Genomic DNA, 20,102 nt, shown 5'->3' with positions numbered 1-20,102 from the left:
GGGGGGAGCTGGTTCCAGAGGGTCGGGGCCGCCACAGAGAAGGCTCTTCTCCTGGGTCCCACCAAACGAGACCTAATCCTTTTTTCCCTTTCGATAAATCTGGTTAAAGAAGACTTTGCGCCAGTCTTGTTTCCTGCCGTTGAGGTCTCCGGGACTTACCCCGCGTTCGAAGTCGTATTCATAGTAAGAGAGCTTGCTTTCTGTCAGCAGGAAGAGGCGCTTCTTGAAATTCAGCGGAGAAGTCTTTTTCTTTTGCTGGGAACGTTTCAGAAAGATGCTCTCTAGGATAACATTGGACATGGCTCCTCTCGTCCTCCTCTTCTGCTTCTGATTCCTCTTCCTCCTCCGTGATCAATTCGCTGGACTGCCGCTACCCACAATGATAAAAATGCTGAGAAACTGAGTGGGGGGAGAGAATAGGATGGATAGATAGATATAGATATGATAGATAGGTAGAAAGAAAGAAAAAAAGAAAGATAGATAGATAGATAGGTTTGTTTGTTTGTTTGTTTGTTTGTTTGTTTGTTTGTTTTATCCAATACATAATGAGAGTTTTAGTGGGTATACACATAGTAAAATACATGATGAAGGTTATAGAGGAGATACTCATAGTAAAATATATCTAAGAATAGAAGAGAAGATATAGGAATAGAACATATCAATGAAAGAATAGAAGAAGAGATATAGGAATAGAAGAAATGTATATGAGATATAGGACAGCAATAGGATAGATGGATAGATAGGTAGATAGGTAGGTAGGTAGGTAGATAGGTAGGTAGATAGATATTTATTTATTTTATTTATTTATTATTTAGATTTGTATGCCACCCCTCTCCGAAGACTCGGGGCGGCTCACAACAAGATAGAACAAATCATAAATAATCCAAATAACTTTAAAATATTTAAAGATTTAAAAGAACCCCATATACTAACAGACACACACACAAGCATACCATGTATAAATTGAACATGCCCGGGGGAGGTGTTTCAATTCCCCCATGCCTGACGGCAAAGGTGGGTTTTAAGGAGATACTCATAGTAAAATATATCTAAGAAAGAATAGAAGAGAAGATATAGGAAGAGAACATATCAATGAAAGAATAGAAGAAGAGATATAGGAATAGAAGAAAGGTATACGAGATATAGGACAGCAATAGGATGGATAGATGGATAGATGGATAGATAGATAGATAGATAGATAGATAGATGATAGATAGATAGATGGATGGATGGATGGATGGATGGATGGATGGATGGATGGATGGATGGATGTAGGTAGGTAGGTAGGTAGTAGATTAATTACTTCAGTAGTAATGGTCAGATAGCCAGAATATAGTGGTGCTTCTTGAAAGCTAATTTATTTGCAATTTCTACCACACAGATATGGATGGAGACAGTAATGCCTATGGAATATTTATTGTATTTATATACTGCTCACTCCAAAATGGATTCAAATAGAATTCTTTATTGGCCGAGTGTGATAGGACACACAAGGAATTTGTCTCTGGTGTGTAAGCTCTCAATGTACATAACAAACAACGTGATACGTCACAGATCATAAATAATAGTTACAGTCATTTATCATCAGATAAAAACAACAACTGATAAATCATAAGTTAGTAATGGAAGGTAGTAGGAACTATGGGAAGAAAAGAAAGGATGAGAAATGAGAAGATGAGAAAAAGGAAAAGATGAGGAGGATAATAACATTATAGTCCTTTTATCTGTGTTTCCCTGAAACTAAGACCGGGTCTTATATTATTTTTTGCTCCAAAAGAGGCAATAGGCTTATTTTGGGGTTAGGTCTTATTTTCAGGGAAATACAATACAGTGATACCTTGTCTTACAAACTTAATTGGTTCCGGGATGAGGTTCTTAAGATGAAAAGTTTGTAAGACGAAACAATGTTTCCCATAGGAATCAATGGAAAAGCGATTAATGCGTGCAAGCCCAAAATTTACCCCTTTTGCCAGCCGAAGTGCCCGTTTTTGCGCTGCTGGGATTCTCCTGAGGCTCCCCTCCATGGGAAACCCCACCTCTGGACTTCTGTGTTTTTGCGATGCTGCAGGGGAATCCCAGCATCGCAAAAATGAGCACTTCGCTGGCAACGGAAGTCCGGAGGTGGGGCTTGCCAGTGAAGAGAGCATCAGTGAAATCACAGCATTGCAAAAAACACCGAAGTCTTCAAAACCCCACCTCCGGACCTCTCTGTTTTTGCGATGCTGCGATTTCACTGAGGCTCCCCTCGCTGGGGACCCCCACCTCTGGACTTCCATTGCCAGCAAAGTGCTCATTTTTGCACTGCTGGGATTCCCCTGCAGCATTACAAAAACACGGATGTCCGGAGGTGGGGTTTCCCATGGAGGGGAGCCTCGGGGGAATCCCAGCAGCGCAAAAATGGGTGCTTTGCTGGAAACGGAAGTCCAGAGGCGGGGCATCCCAGCGGCGGTGGTGGGTTTGTAAGGTGAAAATAGTTTGTAAGAAGAGGGGGGGAAATCTTAAACCCCGGGTTTGTATCTCGAAAAGTTTGTATGATGAGGCGTTTGTAAGATGAGGTATCACTGTACTAAATGTGTCTGTTTGGCTGGCAATCTTAACTGGAGCTTATTTTTGGAGTAGGGCTTATATTCTGAGCCTCCGGAAAAATCATGCTATTTTCTGATGGTGTTTTATTCTGGGTGAAACAGGATATATGGCTAAATATCTCAAGGTCTAAGAAAGTGCTGTGGGAATGAAGTGTTCAGCATAGTAATGGCAAAAATTCCTTTGTGACTACAGTGGTCCCCCGATTATAGCGAGGGTTCCGTTCCAGGACCCCTCGCAATGATCGGTTTTTCGCGAAGTAGCGGTGCGGAAGTAAAAACACCATCTGCGCATGCGCAGATGGTGTTTTTACTTCCGCCGCAGCAGCGAGGAGCCGAAGATTGGGGTTTCCCCACCGCCCACGCAAACTCCTCGCTGCTGCCGCGCCCGTCGCTTGTCCGCCCGCCGCTTGTCCGCCGCCTGCCTGCCCGCGCGCCCTTCGCCCGCCCACGCCGTTCGCTCGCGCCGCTTCCCAGCTGAGTCCTGAAGCGAACTTCCGCGTTTGGCTTCAGGATTCAGCTGGGAAGCGGCGCTGGGGTTTCCCTGCCACCCACGCAAACTCCTCGCTGATGCCCGCCGCTCGCCCTCACGCCAGCAAGAGGGGGAAGACCCAGGGAAGCCGCCCAGCAGCTGATCTGCCCGGCGCCATCTACGCATGCGTGGCCATAGAAAAAAGGGCGCGCATGCGCAGATGGTGTTTTTACTTCCGGGTTGAAAAATCGCCATATAGCCGTTCGCAATGATCGGGATCGCGATACCGCTTGTCCAGAAGCCTATGCAACGGCTCTGCCACCGAAGCCTTGTGCGGGATAAACACCGCATAGAAGTTCAAGAGACCAAGGAAAGCCTGCAGCTCCTCCTTCGACTGGGGTCTGGGGGCATCCCAAATGGCCCTAGTCTTTTCAGGGGTGGGATGGATTCCCTTCTCATCCACCCTGAATCCCAGGAAATCAACCTCTGGAACCCCAAAGACACACTTTTTGGATTTGAGCTTCAGTCCCGCTTCTTGGAATTTAAGCAAAACCTTCTTAACCCTGCGAAGAAGTTCGTCCTCGGAACTCCCCGAGACCAGGACATCGTCAAAGTAGGGCACCATGCCTTCCAGCCCATACAGCAACCGCTCCATCAATCCCTGGAACATGCCCGGTGCAATAGAGACCCCAAATTGTAGCCTGTGGCACCTGAACACCCCTCTATGTGTTATAATCGCCTGGGCTTCTGCAGTTAAGGGGTCTACGGGGAGCTGTTGGTAAGCCTGGGATAAGTCGAGCTTGGCAAAGATCTTGCCATTGCCCAGAGTGTGAAGTAACTGCTGCACCACTGGGAGCGGGTATGAGTGGTGAGCCAGGGCCTTATTAACAGTGCATTTATAATCCCCGCACAATCTCAATCCCCCATCCCCTTTGAAAGCGATGACCAGTGGGGTCTCCCAGACAGCCTGGTCAACTGGCTCTAACACCCCTTGGGCAATCAGACGGTCCAATTCGGCATCTACTTTTGACCTGAGGGGAATGGGCACCCTGCGGGGCTTCAGCCTCACTGCTGGTACTTTGGGATCAAGGCTAAAAGTAATCGGGGTTCCAGTGTAGCAACCCAGCTTGTCATCGAAGACGGAGGGGAATTCCTTAGTAAGCCCTTGAAATACTGATTCCCCTCTCACAGCGTTCACCCCCGCAACAGAAAAACCCAAAGACTTAAACCAGTCTAAACCCAGGAGGCTGGAGAAGGGCCCGTCCACCACCATCAGAGGCAACCTGCCCATGAACGATTTGAATATGACAGGGAATCTCCCTTCCCCCAACACCGGAATGGGCGCCCCTTGGTAGTCCCGTAAAGTCACAGTACATGGCTGCAACCGATTCTTGCTCAACCCGGGCATGCATTTCTTGATGGTGGCCCAGGATACCAATGAATGCGCGGAGCCCGTGTCCACTTGCATGGAGCAATTCACGCCTCCCAGGCGAACCGTCACGGAGATCTTGTCAGAAGAAACTGAGGTTTTCCTCACAAACGTAGAAGCTGGGCGCGGGCAGCTATAGATGGCATTGCAGTCATCCCTCTTAGTGGAAGAAAATCTCCTCTGCCAACGGGGATTGAAGCCTTGGAACTCCCTCTGCTCTCTAGGGGCGGCTGGAGGGGACCTCCGGGAACGGCAGACTCTCGCAATGTGGCCTCTGGCCCCGCAACGCCGGCAAGCCGCTTCTTTAAACGAGCAATTTGACCGATAATGGTTTCCCCCGCAACCCCTGCATGGGGACAGAGGGGGGCGGGGGCGACTAGCAGGAGGCTCACGACCCCTAGAAGCACCCAGCCGGCAGACTTCCTCCTCCTCAACTTCGCTGCCGCCCTCCTTTTCCGCAGCGGCTTTCGGGGTCTCAGGCACCGCTGGCGCTTTGGCCGTCGCGTTAACCGAGCTGTCCATGGCTGCCAGAGATAGTGTGGAAAGCTCAAAAGCGCGAGCTTCAGCTAAAGCTGTCTGAAAAGTCAAATCCCGGGTGGCCAGCAAGCGGCGTTTAAGGCGGCCATCCCGGACTCCGAACACTAGCCTGTCCAGCAAGTAATCATTCAAATCCATAAACTCGCAATATAATGCAGCTCGGCGGAGAGCGGCCACAAACTCATTAATGGATTCACCCTCTGCCTGGTTTCTCTGATAAAAAACGTATCGCCGGGCACATCGTGACGGGGCTGGGGCATAATGATCTTGGAGAGTTGACAGGAAAGTCTCCCAAGGCACATCGTGGATAGAGACTGGAGCGAATAAAGCTCTGGCAGTCTCGAACATTTCGGGGCCGCAGAAACCGAGAAAATAAGATCTTTTACGGTCCCCAGAAATCTCGGTATACCCATTCGAGATTAGGAAGCAGTCGAATCGGGCAACGTAGGAATCCCAGGTCTCCCCTTGTGGGTTGAAAGGGGGAAAAGTAAGCTGTACAGACATTGTCACTTACTGCAGACACAGATGCGAAATGGAAATGCAGGGCTGAAATCTCGTCGCCAGTATAATAACTGAGGCCTTTTACCAGAACATGTGAGTTTAATCAGAACGTGCCAACTGGGCAGGTACAGGCTTAAGAAACAAACAAGAGTACACAGACTTATATACAGGACGCCTTCTGAGGCAACTACCAATCACATACAGAGGAATATTCCCGCTTAACAAGTAACTGGGCTTTCGCGCCCAATCAGCACCCTGGAGAGGGATACGCGAGCTCGAATCTGACAGCCGGCTGTTGCTATGCAGACACAGCACTTTTGGCATGTAATTAGATTATTGTTAGATATTAGACCCTTGTAGCCTGGGAAAACAGCTGGAATTAAAAAGGCGGGGGAGGGAGGAACCACATTTTTCTCTAGTCAAGGAAATGGTTATCATTTTGGGGTACCAAAAAAACCGTCCTTTTTTTGCACTGGTTCAGCATGTACCATTCACCATTGTGCTTTATGAAAAATTGGGGGCTGGAGACCTGGAACATAAATTGCAAAATTACAAAATCAGTGGCATTTAAGGAAAATTATTACAAGATGTTTTATAGATGGTATCTGGCACCATCAATTAGGGAAAATTTACTGAAATTTAAATTTAAAATGTTGGAAATGCAACAAAGAATTAGGCACCTTCTTTCATTTGATGGACATGCCCCAAAGCAAAAAGATTCTGGAAAATAATACACAAATGGCTATTGGAGATAGCAAACATAGAAATAGAATTTACCCTGGAATGGTGTTATTAGGAATGAGGAGGAAAAAGTACTCCCAAAAAATACAATATTATTGTTGTTATTATTATTATTATTATTATTATTATTATTATTATTATTATTTATTAGATTTGTATGCCGCCCCTTTCCGTAGACTCGGGGCTGCTCACAACACAATAAAAACAGTTCATGACAAATCTAATAATTTACAATTTAAAATATTTTTAAAAATCCATTATATAGGCCCAGGGGAGATATCTCAGTTCCCCCATGCCTGACGACAAAGGTGGGTTTTAAGGAGTTTACGAAAGGCAAGGAGGGTAGGGGCAGTTCTAATCTCTGGGGGGAGCTGGTTCCAGAGGGTCGGAGCCGCCACAGAGAAGGCTCTTCCCCGGGGCCCGCCAACTGACATTGTTTAGTTGACGGGACCCGGAGAAGGCCCACTCTGTGGGACCTAATTGGTCGCTGGGATTCGTGTGGCAGAAGGCGGTCTCGGAGATATACTGGTCCGATGCCATGAAGGGCTTTAAAGGTCATAACCAACACTTTGAATTGTGACCGCAAATTGATTGGCAACCAATGCCGATCATATCTAATGACGTTTATAACAATAGCTGCAAGAATATCATATGCACAAGTTTGGAAGAATAAAACGATTCCGCCGGAAAACAATATTATAGACAAAATTTACCGATGTGCAGAAATGAACAAGATACCAATGGAAATTAAGGGAACAAGTAACTTAGAATATTATGAGATTTGGAATAATTGGTATAATTGGATTGAAAATAGAAGCAAGGGACTGTGATAAAATGTGTAAGGATGAATGAGAAATATATAAACATGAAATATAATGTATATAATTATATAGATGTAATGTAAGAAATGTATGACAACGGGTATAGATCTGTATTAAATTATAGTGATGTTTTTAGATTGGAAAAACTAATAAATAAAACTTTTAAACGAAAAATTGGGAGCTGTGCAATCCCTAAGATCAATCAAGACAGCCTGTAGTCCCAACCCATCTTCTGCTTGAAGATGGTCAGCTGAGCCAACCTTAAATTCTTCTCTTGCAGATGGTCAGCTAAGCCAACCTTACATTCTTCTGCTTGAAGATGGTCAGCTAAGCCAACCTTACATTCTTCTGCTTGCAGATGGTCAGCTAAGCCAACCTTACATTCTTCTCGGTATCCATTGTCAAAATGGTGCTCCTGACAGGACAGTTTCCATAATATCTGGAATCTACCCTCTGGGATTTTAAGAAAATAGATGCACAATAGATGCCCACACAAGATGGCTTCAGATTGTAGGCATAAATGCACCAGTGTGCCTTCCGTCCCCTGTCCAATTGTCTCTCCTTATCTCATTTATCTTTTCTTCCTTTCAAATTTGTTCACCTATACTTTTATATCTTTTCTTCTATTTGTTTCTTTAGTTATATTACCACATATCTATTCTCTTCAATGTGTATTATGTATTGGACTAAATAAATAAATAAATAAATAAATAAATAAATAAATAAATAAATAAATAAACAAACAAACAAACAAACAAACAAACAAACAAACAAACAAACAAACAAACAAAATAAAATAAAATAAAAAATTGTCCACTAATCCTTGCCCTGCCTGTCTTCCTTTCAAGCTAACTGTGCCCAGTTTCTACCTTGTGTCCTTCTTTGCATCTATTTGTGTGTGGGTTTAACACCACAGATCATGTGAATGTAGCCATTGTGCTTCGTAAACCACAAATTATACAGATGAGCGGCAGGTGTGTGAATCCAGCCAGCATCTCTGTAGAAGGCTGAAATCCTACAAATGCCAACTAGACGGAACTTGCTTCTGAGTAAACCTAGGCCTCTACAAAATGCCCATGCAAAATAGGAAGAAAGAGTGCGTCTCTCTTGAAAAATGCACACATCTGTTAAACAGCGCAGCTGCCTCTTCTGTGTAATTTTTTTTTAAATCAAGAATCACCTTGTAATGCATAAACCGTGAGCTTTCAGTCTTCCTAGAGTGGACAGCTGCATTCTCAGAGATTTGCCAGGCTATAATCCCAGAAAGGTGCCACGTTAGAGGAGATGTAGCAGACCGACAGAGGTCAATATTATGTAAAATGTTGGCACTGAATTTATTTTTTTCCCCAGGCATTAACCCAATACTGATGTAGAGCAATTGTTGCAATTGCTCAAAAGTTCTTTCCTTGCTAGAATGAAGAAAGAAAAGAAGGAAGGAAGGAAGGAAGGAAGGAAGGAAGGAAGGAGAGAGAAAGACCCAGAAAGGAGAGAGAAAAGGAAGGAAGAAGGAAGGAAAGCGAAAGAGAGAGAAAAGGGAAGAAAGAGAGAGAGGAAAGGAAGGAAGGAAGGAAGGAAGGAAGGAGAGAGAACAGGAAGGAAAGTAGGAAGGAAGGAAAGAGAAAGAGATAGAAAAGGAAGGAAGGAGAGAGAAAGAAATGAGAGAGAAAGGGAAGGCAGGAAGGAGGAAAGGAAAGAGAAAAGGAAGGAAAGAGAGAGAAGAAAGGAAGCAGAGAGAGAAGGAAGGAAGGAGAAATAGAAAAGGAAGTAAGGAGGGAGAGGAAAGAAAGAAGCAAAGAAAGAAACAAAGAGAGTGAGAGAAAGAAAAGGAAGGAAGGAAGGAAGGAAAGAGAGAGAGAAAGGAAAGGAAGAAAGGAGAGAAAGGAAAGAAAGAAGAGATAGATTAAATGGATGGATGGATGCATGGATGGATGGAGAAAGAGAGACGGACAGACGGGCAGAGATGATAGAGATAATAGAGGAAGAAGTAGTAGAAATAGAGATAGAGATATAGAGAAAAAAACTAACTTACTGGCTATCTCCTCTTCCTTCCTTCCGCAGATTACAGGGAAATCCTTTCAGCAAGGACCCTCCAGATCCAAAGAGATGGGAGCCCCTCTGCCTTTCTGATCTCCGAGCAGAGGCCGACAGCGATGGCAGGAGCCGGAGGAGACTGATTTGAAGAGCCACATCAAACAACATGCAGCCGTCCAACTCTGGGTCGTAGCTGAGCTAACCCCACCCTTTCAGTTCCTCTTTTCTAAGTTTCTGACCAAGCTGCCTCTGTTTCCTCTCACCGAGAGGCCACATGGGTGCAAGACAAGACTCTTTTATCTTTTTTTAAGGTTTTAGGGGGAGGGAAGAATCCAGCGATGGGCTCCGACAGGTACGATCAGGTACACAGAACCGGTAGAAAAATTTTGGCCAGGTACGCAGAACTGGTAGAAAAAAATTTGAATTTTTTTTTCTTTTAATCCCTTCTGGGCTCTGGGTATATTTTTCCTCTCGCAGTAAATGAGGTTGGATGTGTATAATTTTAGAAGAGCTGTGCGTGCGTGTGTGTACATATACTTTATATAATAGATAATGTATATTCTTGTGTGCCTGTGTGTAATATGTATGTACACATATGGCATATATATACATAGAATTAAATAGTATTTTGGATGTTCAATAGTAGTAAGGAAAATTGTATCTCTTTGAGGCGAGGAAAGGCCAGGTACCCTAACCCAAACCCCTGACGTGAGTGATGTCAAGTTGGCCATCTTTAAGCCAGTCACATGACCCTTTAAGCCACCCCTTGGTCACATGATCATCAAGCCACTCCCACCTGGTCACATGGCTGGCAAGCCACACCCACAAAATAAGCCACACCCAGAGCGTGGTAGTAAAAAATTTTTGCAGCCCTTCACTGGAGGAATCAATAGTCTCTGTACCCCCCCTCCAAAGGCAGGGACATCACCTCCAGGTGTGAAAAGACAGCCCAACAAATGGATAGACCAGTGTTTCCCAACCATGGCAATTTAAAGATATCTGGACTTCAATTCCCAGAATTCCCCAGCAAGCATTCGCTGGCTGGGGAATTCTGGGAGTTGAAGTCCAAATATCTTCAAGTTGCCAAGGTTGGGAAACACTGGGATAGACAATTGGAAGCCAAACCTGGAGTCGAAAAGGGACCAACCAAAGCTTTCTACCAAAGGGTTGTGTACAGGATTCTTCTTCCAACCGTTGAATTGGAAACGTCCTGTGGAATTCAAAAGCTTGCTACTCTTCTAACCAGTGGCCCTTTGGAAGAATAGGTGGCACAACAAAGCACAAAAAGACAACCCAAATAGCTACGTTCGAGCTTAGCTGCAAAGGGGAAACAATCCAAGGAAGACAACTAATAAATGAGAATATTTGTAGCTTGGGGTTGAAATCCGGGGTCCACTGCTATCATGTTACCCCTAGTCCTTCTTTTCATTAAATAAGACATGTACTCACTTCCAGCAACTGTTCTTTACATGTTTTATAAAATGGTTTGTTGTGTGGTACAAAGCCAGTTCACAGAGGAAATTCCTTTTTGCAGGAGGTTTAATGTTAGTTGTAAAGGTCCGGTTGTAAGGGCCTTGCACAATAAGTGTCTCTGACCACATTCTGTATTTTTCAGAATATAAGACGCACCCTTTTTCTCCCTAAAAGAAACTGATAATTTGGGAGTGTTTTATACTCTGAATATAGCTCTTTTTTTCAGCCCTGACTAGATGCTAATGATCTTCCCAGCTCTTACCTTGCGGGCTCTTTCATTGTTTCTCTCTGCGAGGAATGTTTTCCAAGCCTCGTATTTGTAGTACCGTATTTTTTTTTCTCTACTTGCTCTGAATATTTCTTTCAAGTTGCTAATGATGTTCTCAGCTCTTACTGGCTTGCAAGCTCTTTCATTGTTGCTCTCTCCGAAGAAAGTTTTTTTAAAGGCCTAACCAGGGGATAAAATAATGTGCTAGCTAATGATGCTAGCCAGATGATTACCTGGTAAGCAGATTCTTTTCCCTATTTTCCTCTGCAAAAACTAAGGTGTGTCTTATACTCCGAAAAATATGGTACATTTTGTATTTACTGAATCTGTTAATGTTGATTCTAGCCACAACCTGTCTCCTCTTTTTTGCAACTATCAAAATTAAAACATGGGTTTTTCCAGACTGGTCTAATTCTAAGATGTCTCTTGTCACAATAATTGACTTCACTTTGTTAGGCTGGATTCTGACATCTGGCTTGGCACCGGTTTGTTCAGTCATGACTATAAGTCACATCTGATTGATTTCAAACCACAGACCTTAGCCAAAAATAAACCAGCCTACTACCGTCCTACTTGTTCTACTGTCCCCATTTATTTGTATTCGTTCAGGCCCATGTTTATATTTACACCTGCTGTCTCGTAAATGTTTGACAAACTAAGCTGCACATCTATAACTGTCTGGTTTGGTTCTGCAACCCAACAAGACCGACACAGATTTCAGAGGAGAATCAGAACTGCAGAAAAAAAACAATTGCTGCCAACCTGCCTTCCATTGAGGACCTGTATACTGCACCAGTCAAAAAGAGGGCAGGGAAAATATTTACTGACCCCTCGCATCCTGGACATAAACTGTTTCAACTCCTACCCTCAAAACGTCACTACAGAGCATTGCACACCAAGACAACTAGACACGAGAACAGTTTTTTTCCCTGAATGCCATCACTCTGCTAAACAAACAATTCCCTCAATACTGTCAAATTACTTACTAAGTCTGCACTACTATTACTACTAGCTTTTTGTCATCATTCCTATCACCCATTTCCTCCCACTTAGGACTGTATGTTGCTTGTAGCCTTAATATTTTTATTAATATTGATTGTTTTCTGATTGCTTATTTGATCCCTGAGAATCATTAAGTGTTGTTGTACCTCATAATTCTTGACAAATGTACTGTATCTTTTCTTTTACGTACACTGGGAGCATCTGCACTAAAGACGAATTCCTTGTGTGTCCAATTACACTTGACCAATAAAGAATTATATTTCTATTCTGTTCTGTTCTGTTCTACTCTACTCTAATAAAATACCTTCTGGCTTGTTCTTTGCAGATGTAGAGACTCAAGTTCTCGCAAGCTTGGCCTCACCTCGGCTGAAATCTGCAAAGAAAAAAGTCTTAAGGTTGCAAAGCCACCGAGGCTTCCTCTTTCCGCGAATTTCGCTCCAAACAAGCGATGACCTGTTCTGTTTTGTTTTAGTTTTTCTCTTCCAGAGAAAAGTGTCTATTTTAAAAAAAAGAGAGGATAGGGGTTGGAAACCACCCTTCTGCTTTTTTTGCTTTTATGGCATTTAAACACGGTTCCTCCTCTGGTCATTTGAGTGATTTGAACCAAAATCACTGGCCGAGCTTTCACGAAACGAAGAAAAAGGGAATTATCATGAGTAGAATACTGTACAGTATTTACTGCCGTACACATCCACTTCCTGCCTTTTCCGAAAGGGGGCAGCCGAGGTTTCCTTATTTCTTCCAAACTCTGTAGGCTGGGTATTGCACTCTATCCTCCCAGCTTCCTTCACACACACACACACCCTGCTCTATAGTCTTTACTTCCGTTTCCGGCGGGAAGCTCTTTCTCTGGGCGCCGCTAACGTCGGCAAGATGGTGAGTTAACCGAATCCGGTTCCATCCGCCGCCGGGGCTGAGGGCTGGGGCCTCGAAGTGGAGTCCAGGGAAGCGGCTAGGACCGAGTCACATGGCCGTGGAGCTCTGATGGGACGCGGGGGGGAAAGGAACGTGGATTTATATTCGGTAAAGCCGGAGCGAAATATGGAAGGAATAAAGGACATGGTTTCCTTAGCCCCACTACCAGCCTTGCCTTCGCTTAGGCCTACTTCCCAGTGCAGCGGCCAATCAGATCCCTCTAAAAGACTCCGTGATACTTAAAAGAACTGATCCAGGATTTTCAGTTTTCCGTCTCCCTCCCGTCCCGTTTTTCTCTGTTGTCCATTATAGATTGTTAAATCTTAGCTGTTGATTCCCCAAGCCTGATTATGCATTAATGGATTATAACAATTCATGATGTGGATTTTGAATGCTTCTCAATGGACCAACGTAATTTCCCCCCCACATTTCCTGAGAGGTTGGTTGGTTGGTTGATTTATGTGTGTGTGTGTGTGTGTAACATATTTTTGCTGATAATGAAAAGTAAGGGAGACTACTATAGATCTATTTCCGGCTTATTTGCCTTCATCAGGTAGCCACAACCTTACTGGGATTTGAACCTGGGGCTCTGCCTTGTAAGGCAGTGGCCTTAGCCTCTAGGTTACAGGCTCATCTTCTGTATCAGCTTGTACCATGTATATATACAGTATATATATATTATTATTATTATTATTATTATTACTTCTACCTAAAACGCCTCTACTTATGAACTTTTCTAGATAAGAACTGGGTGTTCACGATTGTTTTGCCTCTTCTCAAGAACCATTTTCCACTTACAAACCTGAGCCTCCAAAACTGTAACCAGAAAAAGCAGGGAGAAGTCTCCGTGGGGCCTCTCTAGGAATCTCCTGGGAGGAAACAGGGCTGGAAAAGGCGTGGAGAAGCCTCTGTGGGACCTCTCTAGGAATCTCCTTGGAAAAAACAGGGTCTCCACCCTCTCTCTGGTTTCCCCAATTGCCCGCATTATTTGCTTTTACATTGATTCCTATGGGGAAAATGGTTTCTTCTTACAAACTTTTCTAATTGACAGTTGCAATTAACAGAATAGCCAATCATACAACGGGTACAGGGGCAGCCTTTGCACAACATGCTAGGGTAAAACTGAGATTGATAGTTTGTGGTTCTACTTGCTACAAGAAAGACTATTTTAGTCAGTTGGTGAGCCCTAAGCAGCCTTGAGTTATTTATAAATTAATACAGGTGGAATTTTTAAAAATATAACAAAATAAACCCTGCTTCAGAAGAGCCAGAAGTTTTTCCTTGCTTGGGTGATTTCTAAGGTTTAGGGACTTCAAAATTCAGCAGAAGGACGCAGTTCTGGAGCTGAAGTTCATATTTGTCTGAAGTGGTGTAGGGCTTCCTGTCTAAGCAGCGGGTTGGACTAGATGATTGGATTAGATTTATTAGGTTTGTATGCCGCGCCCCTCTGAGGTCCCTTCCAGCTCGTGTTACAGTGTTCCCTCGATTTTCGCGGGTTCGAACTTCACGAAAAGTCTATACCACGGTTTTTCAAAAATATTAATTAAAAAACATTTCGTGGGTTTTTTCCCCATACCACGGTTTTTCCCACCCGATGATGTCATATGTCATTGCCAAACTTTCATCTGCCTTTAATAAATATTTTTTTTAATAAACTTTAATAAATAAACATGGTGAGTAATAATCTGAATGGTTGCTAAGGGAATGGAAAATTGCAATTTAGGGGTTTAAAGTGTTAAGGGAAGACTGGGGAATGTAGAATTCTATTAATTGGTGTAAAACTGATTCCTTGACAGGTGAACGTCCCGAAAACCCGCAGGACTTACTGCAAGAAATGTGGCAAGCATCAGCCTCACAAAGTCACCCAATACAAGAAGGGTAAAGAGTCTTTGTATGCGCAAGGTGAGTTGTGTTTATCACATCCTTTTCTCTATAATTAGCCCTCCATGCATTAAAGCACTGTGTTCTCACTTCCTGATTTCTTTTAATTATGAAAGCAAAGGGGCCTTATTTCTTTTCCACTCTTCGATTTATTCTTAGGCACATTTGCCGTTTGCATCAGTTTCTAAATATATACTACACACACACACTTTTAAAGCCTTTGTTTCCTTATAAGAGGAGGAAAGGACTGTCCTCTCAATTCATATAGAATAGAATAGCATTCTTTATTGGCCAAGTGTGATTGGAAACACAAGGAATTTGTCATTGGTGCATATGCTCTCCGTGTACATAAAAGAAAAGTTTGTGAAGAATTATGAGGTACAACACTTACAACACAATCAGGAAACAAACAATATTCATTGTAAGGATACAAGCAACAAAGTTAGTCAGTCTTGAAAGACCATGGAATCATGTTCTGGATTCCCCAGAGCATCAAGCCTGGGTAGGTTAATATGGAGGATAGACTGTTACCCAAGATGGGAATGATGAGAAGATTAACAATAGTGCAGACTTAGTACATAGTTTGACAGTGTTGAGGGAATTATTTGTTTAGCAGAGTGATGGCAGTGAGGGGAAAAGCTGTTCTTGTGTCTAATTGTCTTGGTATGCAGTGCTCTATAGTGTCGTTTTGAGGGTAGGAATTGAAACTATTTATGTCCAGAATGCGAGCGATCAGTAAATGTTGTGGTTAGCTCTGGCCCAACTCCTGCCCCAAGGAATGTGCAGGTGGATGTGGGGGAAACATCCACATGCCGCAGGCCTGTTTTGCTCCTGATGGAATCTGCCAACGAAGCCTCCTCTGACCAAGGAAGCGTGAGTGACAGGGAAGATGGGAGTTTGGCAGACAGCCCAGGAGGAGATCAGTCATCTGTATCATCCCTGGATTCTGAACAATAATTAATGACACATCCACACATGCGTAGAGTGATGCATAGGAGACAACAACTGAAGGTTTATTACAAGAGAAAATAAGGCCACCTGTGGTTGGGTGGGGCTGCTGTAATTAGTGCTACAGATAAAAGTGCAGCTTGGTGTTTTAGCCTCATGGCAGTTTATCTGATTCATTGTTTCGTCAAGATCATGGATTTTTGTGCTGTTCAAGATTGTGTGTGGACTCTCTGGACTTTAGAATTGGACTCAATGTCCCAGTTATTGGGTGAGCAATTGGATTGCATTTAACCTGTGCCTTGTGTGTACCAGAAAATCCCTTTGACATTTAAAAAGGGAGCTGTTTCTGTTTTTCTGTTTATAAAAACTTTTGGGTTTTCCTTTTATCGTGTGGTGTGTGTCTTCCTGGACTAATTACCCTGTAATTACGGGCGGTTGAAACACGCCAGCAGAACAAGTAAATATTTTCGCAGCCCTCCTTTTGACTCATGCAGTATACAGGTCCTCAATGAAAGGCAGGTTGGCAGCAATTGTTTTTTCTGAAGTTCTGATTATCCTCTAAATTCGAATTAGAATTTCCATCCAAACTAGAGATACAGGGGTCACCTTTTTCACATTGCACTACATTTTGGCGGCGAGTAAAGAAAAATGTTTAAACTGCTTGTGCATATAAAGAACATTAAAAAAAAACCCTCAGTATTCGGGCGGGGGGGTTGATCTGCAATTGGGCATTCTGAAAAGCCCGGGGGCAGAAGGGAATTGAAGTGCTGAAGCGTCCCATAAAGAACAGCAGCCATATAAATTTCTAATTTTCAGCAGCCATAGTATAAAAAACTTAGTAAATAAAGATGATTGGGTTGACCAAATTTGCTGTGTTTATTCACTCTGAGTTTGCAGTTGAGAAGAAACAAGACCCGTGATTTTAATCTGAAAAACCTTTTCTTTTAGGAAAACGGAGATACGACCGTAAGCGCAGTGGCTATGGAGGTCAGACAAAGCCCATCTTTCGCAAGAAGGTAAGCTTCCCTTGGAGGTCTGTTAAATCTTTTTGATGTTGGGAAGATAGATGATTTTTTTTAAAAAAAAATAGTTTTATTAATTTACAATATGACATATAAAAGCAAATATTAGGGAAACAAGGAAAGGAGAAAGGGAAGACGATAGTGGGGGCAAGCAAGGGAAAAAGGAAAAAGCATTAAACAATGTCGTTTGGCGGGACCCAGGAGAAGAGCCTTCTCTGTGGCGGCCCCGACCCTCTGAAACCAGCTCCCCCCAGATATTAGAGTTGCCCCCACCCTCCTTGCCTTTCGCAAGCTCCTTAAAACCCACCTCTGTCGTCAGGCATGGGGGAAATTAAATTTTCCCTTCTCCCTAGGCTTATAGAATTTATACATGGTATGCTTGTTTGTATGATTGGTCTCTTAAATTGGGGTTTTTAAGATTATTTTTAATATTAGATTTGTTCACATTGTCTTTTTTATTGTTGTTAGCCGCCCCGAGTCTTCGGAGAGGGGCGGCATACAAATCTAATAAATAAATAAACTTCTGACTCCTTTGGTGTAGTAAAATAAGGCAGATCTATCCTCAACTCTTTACTTTTTCATAATAAAAACTAGACATTTCTACAACAATGGAAGATACAGAATTTGATCCTTTTTCTTTGTTAGAATAAATTCTTTATTGGCCAACTGTGATTGGACACACAGGGAATTTGTCATTGGTGCTGGGCTCTCAGTATACGTAAAAAGACAAGATACATTAATCAAGAGGTACAACACTTAATGATTGTCATACGAGTCAAATAAGCAATCTGGAAACAATATTTTAAAAAATCTTAAGGATACAAGCAACAAGTTACAGTCATAAGTGGGAGGAAGTGGCTGATAGGAATGATGAGAAAAAACCTAGTAGTAATAGTAGTGCAAACTTTGTAAATAGTTTGACAATGTTGGAATTATTTGTTTAGCAGAGTGATGGCATTTGGGGAAGAACTGTTCTTGTGTCTAGTTGCCTTGGTGTGCAGTGCTCTGTAGCGACGTTTTGAGGTTAGGAGTTGAAACAGTCTATGTCCAGGCTCAGTAAATATTTTCACAGCCCTCTTTGATGTGTTAGGATGCTAGCAGGGGCTGTAGCAGGATTGTGTTCTTTGAAGGACAGTAGGTAGAGCTGCTATCAAGACAATCTTTCAATGGCCACATAATCCCTTGCGGGAGTCTGAGCAATTAAATAGAGCGGAGTGTTTACTGGCCAGGTGCCCTTCCTGCCACCAGTGCGGAGTTTTATTGTATTCATATGCCGCTCATTCCAAAACGGACTCAAGAGCGGCTAACAGCAGTCACAAATACAACAAGTTTTTTTAAAAAGCAATAAAAATGCAACAATAAAATCAACAGTGGGACAAAAACAGCCATATCATAAAAAAGAAACCCCCTGCATATTTATCAATCTAATTGCCGCAAAAGCCAGGTCTTAACAGTTTTTCGGAAGACTGGTAGGGAGAGATCTCTGGGGGCAGTTGATTCCACAGTGTCGGAGCTGCCACAGAGAAGGCTCTTTCCCAAGGTCCCTCCAACCGACATTGTTTGGCAGACAGGACCTGGAGAAGGCCAACTCTGTGGGCCCTTACTGGCTACAGTGAGGTATGAGGGCGGAGGTGGTCCCATAAATTTATCCAGCAGATACAATCTCAGTGTGCCCAGAGAGAGAAATATCTACCTCTACCTAGGATCAAACCTGATTGTGGAGCGAGAGCTCCATCTCTAGGCCACCACACCCCTCGGGTTCTATCAAGACAAATATTGGGGGAAAGATCAAAAGCAACATGAGAAAACATTATTTTACTAAAAGAGTAGTAGATCCTTGGAACAAACTTCCAGCAGACGTGGTAGATAAATCCACAGTAACTGAATTTAAACATGCCTGGGATAAACATATATCCATCCTAAGATAAAATACAGAAAATAGTATAAGGGCAGACTAGATGGACCATGTCCATGAGGTCTTTTTCTGCCGTCAGACTTCTATGTTTCTATGTTTCAGTAAAACGAATCTTGAGCCCAGGCCAAGAAAATAACAAGTCCCAGACAAGACCCTCCGTAAATATGAAGATAAAGTGAAGAAGAGAAGCACATTTAGACTTGCCAAATTCTCTTAACTGTAGCTATTGCAATAAACACAGTTCCCATTTACACAGCACTGTAAATCTAGTCTATCTTTTGGGGGGGCGGGGCTGACATTATTGATTACATCACAAATCAAGAAAGGTAATTTTTTATAAAAAGGCTTTCCAGAAATCTAAGTTTATTACTAGCCTTCCAAGTCCAAAGTTCGCAGCAGATGTGGAGAAAACCGAGAAGGGGTAAAGTTTTGCAATGATCTGGCTTGAGTGTGTATGTGACGCCTCCTCCTTCCTGCTTGCAGGCAAAGACCACCAAGAAGATTGTGCTGAGACTGGAGTGCGTGGAGCCAAATTGTAGGTCGAAGAGGATGCTGGCGATTAAGAGGTGCAAGCACTTCGAGTTAGGAGGAGACAAGAAGAGAAAGGTACCGTTTGAGCAATATTCTGGGCAGTGGTTGGTCCATTACTTTAGTGTTACGAAACAAGACTGGTCTTCTTGGATGAATATGCGCTTAGCAGTTCTAGAAGAAGTAGCTCTCACATGGATTTAGCCATTGAATTGGATGGAATGCAAAGAATAAATTGAGTACTTGAGTAAGGAATATATAGGAAAGTGATAAATCGGCTAGTTTTCTTTAACTACGATAAATGTTTGAAGTTATACCTTTTGTTGGTTTTTTAAAATAACATCTGTCTCAGTACATCTGTAGGCATTGCAGCCTATTTTTTCACATTTGGGGAAAATGGGGGAGAACCAGGTTAGAGAATATTATCTAGGGCTCTTCTGTGTCCCAAGATTCTGAGTTCATAGATTTGCTTTTTAAGACAAGGATACTTTTCAAAATTGAAAATTAATCTGGAGGACAGAAGGAAAAGGGGGGACATGATCGAAACATTTAAATATATTAAAGGGTTAAATAAGGTTCAGGAGGGAAGTGTTTTTAATAGGAAAGTGAACACAAGAACAAGGGGACACAATCTGAAGTTAGTTGGGGGAAAGATCAAAAGCAACATGAGAAAATATTATTTTACTGAAAGAGTAGTAGATCCTTGGAACAAACTTCCAGCAGACGTAGATAAATCCACAGTAACTGAATTTAAACATGCCTGGGATAAACATATATCCATCCTAAGATAAAATACAGAAAATAGTATAAGGGCAGACTAGATGGACCATGAGGTCTTTTTCTGCCGTCAGACTTCTATGTTTCTAATTGAACAAAATATGTTTTCATTTGTCACTATAGCAGATGCTTAGTCGATGTCTTATTTTTCTCTTCACAGGGCCAGGTCATCCAGTTCTAGATATTTTTTGGTATGGAACCCATTAAAATTCTGTCAGAACCCAATGATTTATTGTACTTTCTTTGCCGATCATTGTTG

The 20,102-nt window shown here is 42.8% G+C and overlaps 2 protein-coding genes across 3 annotated transcripts in view; one reads left to right on the top strand and one right to left on the bottom strand.

Moving 5' to 3' along the window:
• Positions 1–12,213, bottom strand: part of BTK (Bruton tyrosine kinase) — a 46,605-nt gene extending 34,392 nt beyond the window's left edge. Inside the window, exons 1-2 of one of the 2 annotated variants that reach the window (XM_070759854.1) lie at positions 12,162–12,213; positions 160–370 (exon numbers count right to left, since the gene is read on the bottom strand). In XM_070759854.1, coding sequence (XP_070615955.1) covers positions 160–300 — 141 coding nt within the window. In that variant the 5' untranslated portion in view covers positions 301–370; positions 12,162–12,213. Of the gene's footprint in view, positions 1–159; positions 371–9,112; positions 9,299–12,161 lie in introns of those variants that run through there. The other variant, XM_070759853.1, reaches the window with a different exon arrangement.
• A 438-nt stretch (positions 12,214–12,651) lies between these two features.
• Positions 12,652–20,068, top strand: RPL36A (ribosomal protein L36a). Its single transcript, XM_070759826.1, has 5 exons — positions 12,652–12,733; positions 14,569–14,674; positions 16,550–16,617; positions 19,022–19,144; positions 20,004–20,068. Exons 1-5 carry the CDS (start codon positions 12,731–12,733, stop codon positions 20,022–20,024), a joined length of 321 nt encoding a protein of 106 aa, XP_070615927.1. The 5' UTR covers positions 12,652–12,730; the 3' UTR covers positions 20,025–20,068.
• Positions 20,069–20,102: the final 34 nt, after the last annotated feature.

Source organism: Erythrolamprus reginae, chromosome 8 (genome assembly GCF_031021105.1).
Source record: "Erythrolamprus reginae isolate rEryReg1 chromosome 8, rEryReg1.hap1, whole genome shotgun sequence".
Lineage (NCBI taxonomy): Eukaryota > Metazoa > Chordata > Lepidosauria > Squamata > Dipsadidae > Erythrolamprus > Erythrolamprus reginae.
The sequence above is the reverse complement of the archived record's forward strand: the minus strand, read 5'-3'. Positions and strand labels throughout refer to the sequence as shown.

Excerpts from the sequence above, each read along its gene's own strand:
- RPL36A (XM_070759826.1), top strand. Across the intron at positions 14,675-16,549 it reads AGAGTCTTTGTATGCGCAAG|GAAAACGGAGATACGACCGT; the intron begins GTGAGTTGTGTT and ends CTTTTCTTTTAG. Across the intron at positions 16,618-19,021 it reads AGCCCATCTTTCGCAAGAAG|GCAAAGACCACCAAGAAGAT; the intron begins GTAAGCTTCCCT and ends TCCTGCTTGCAG.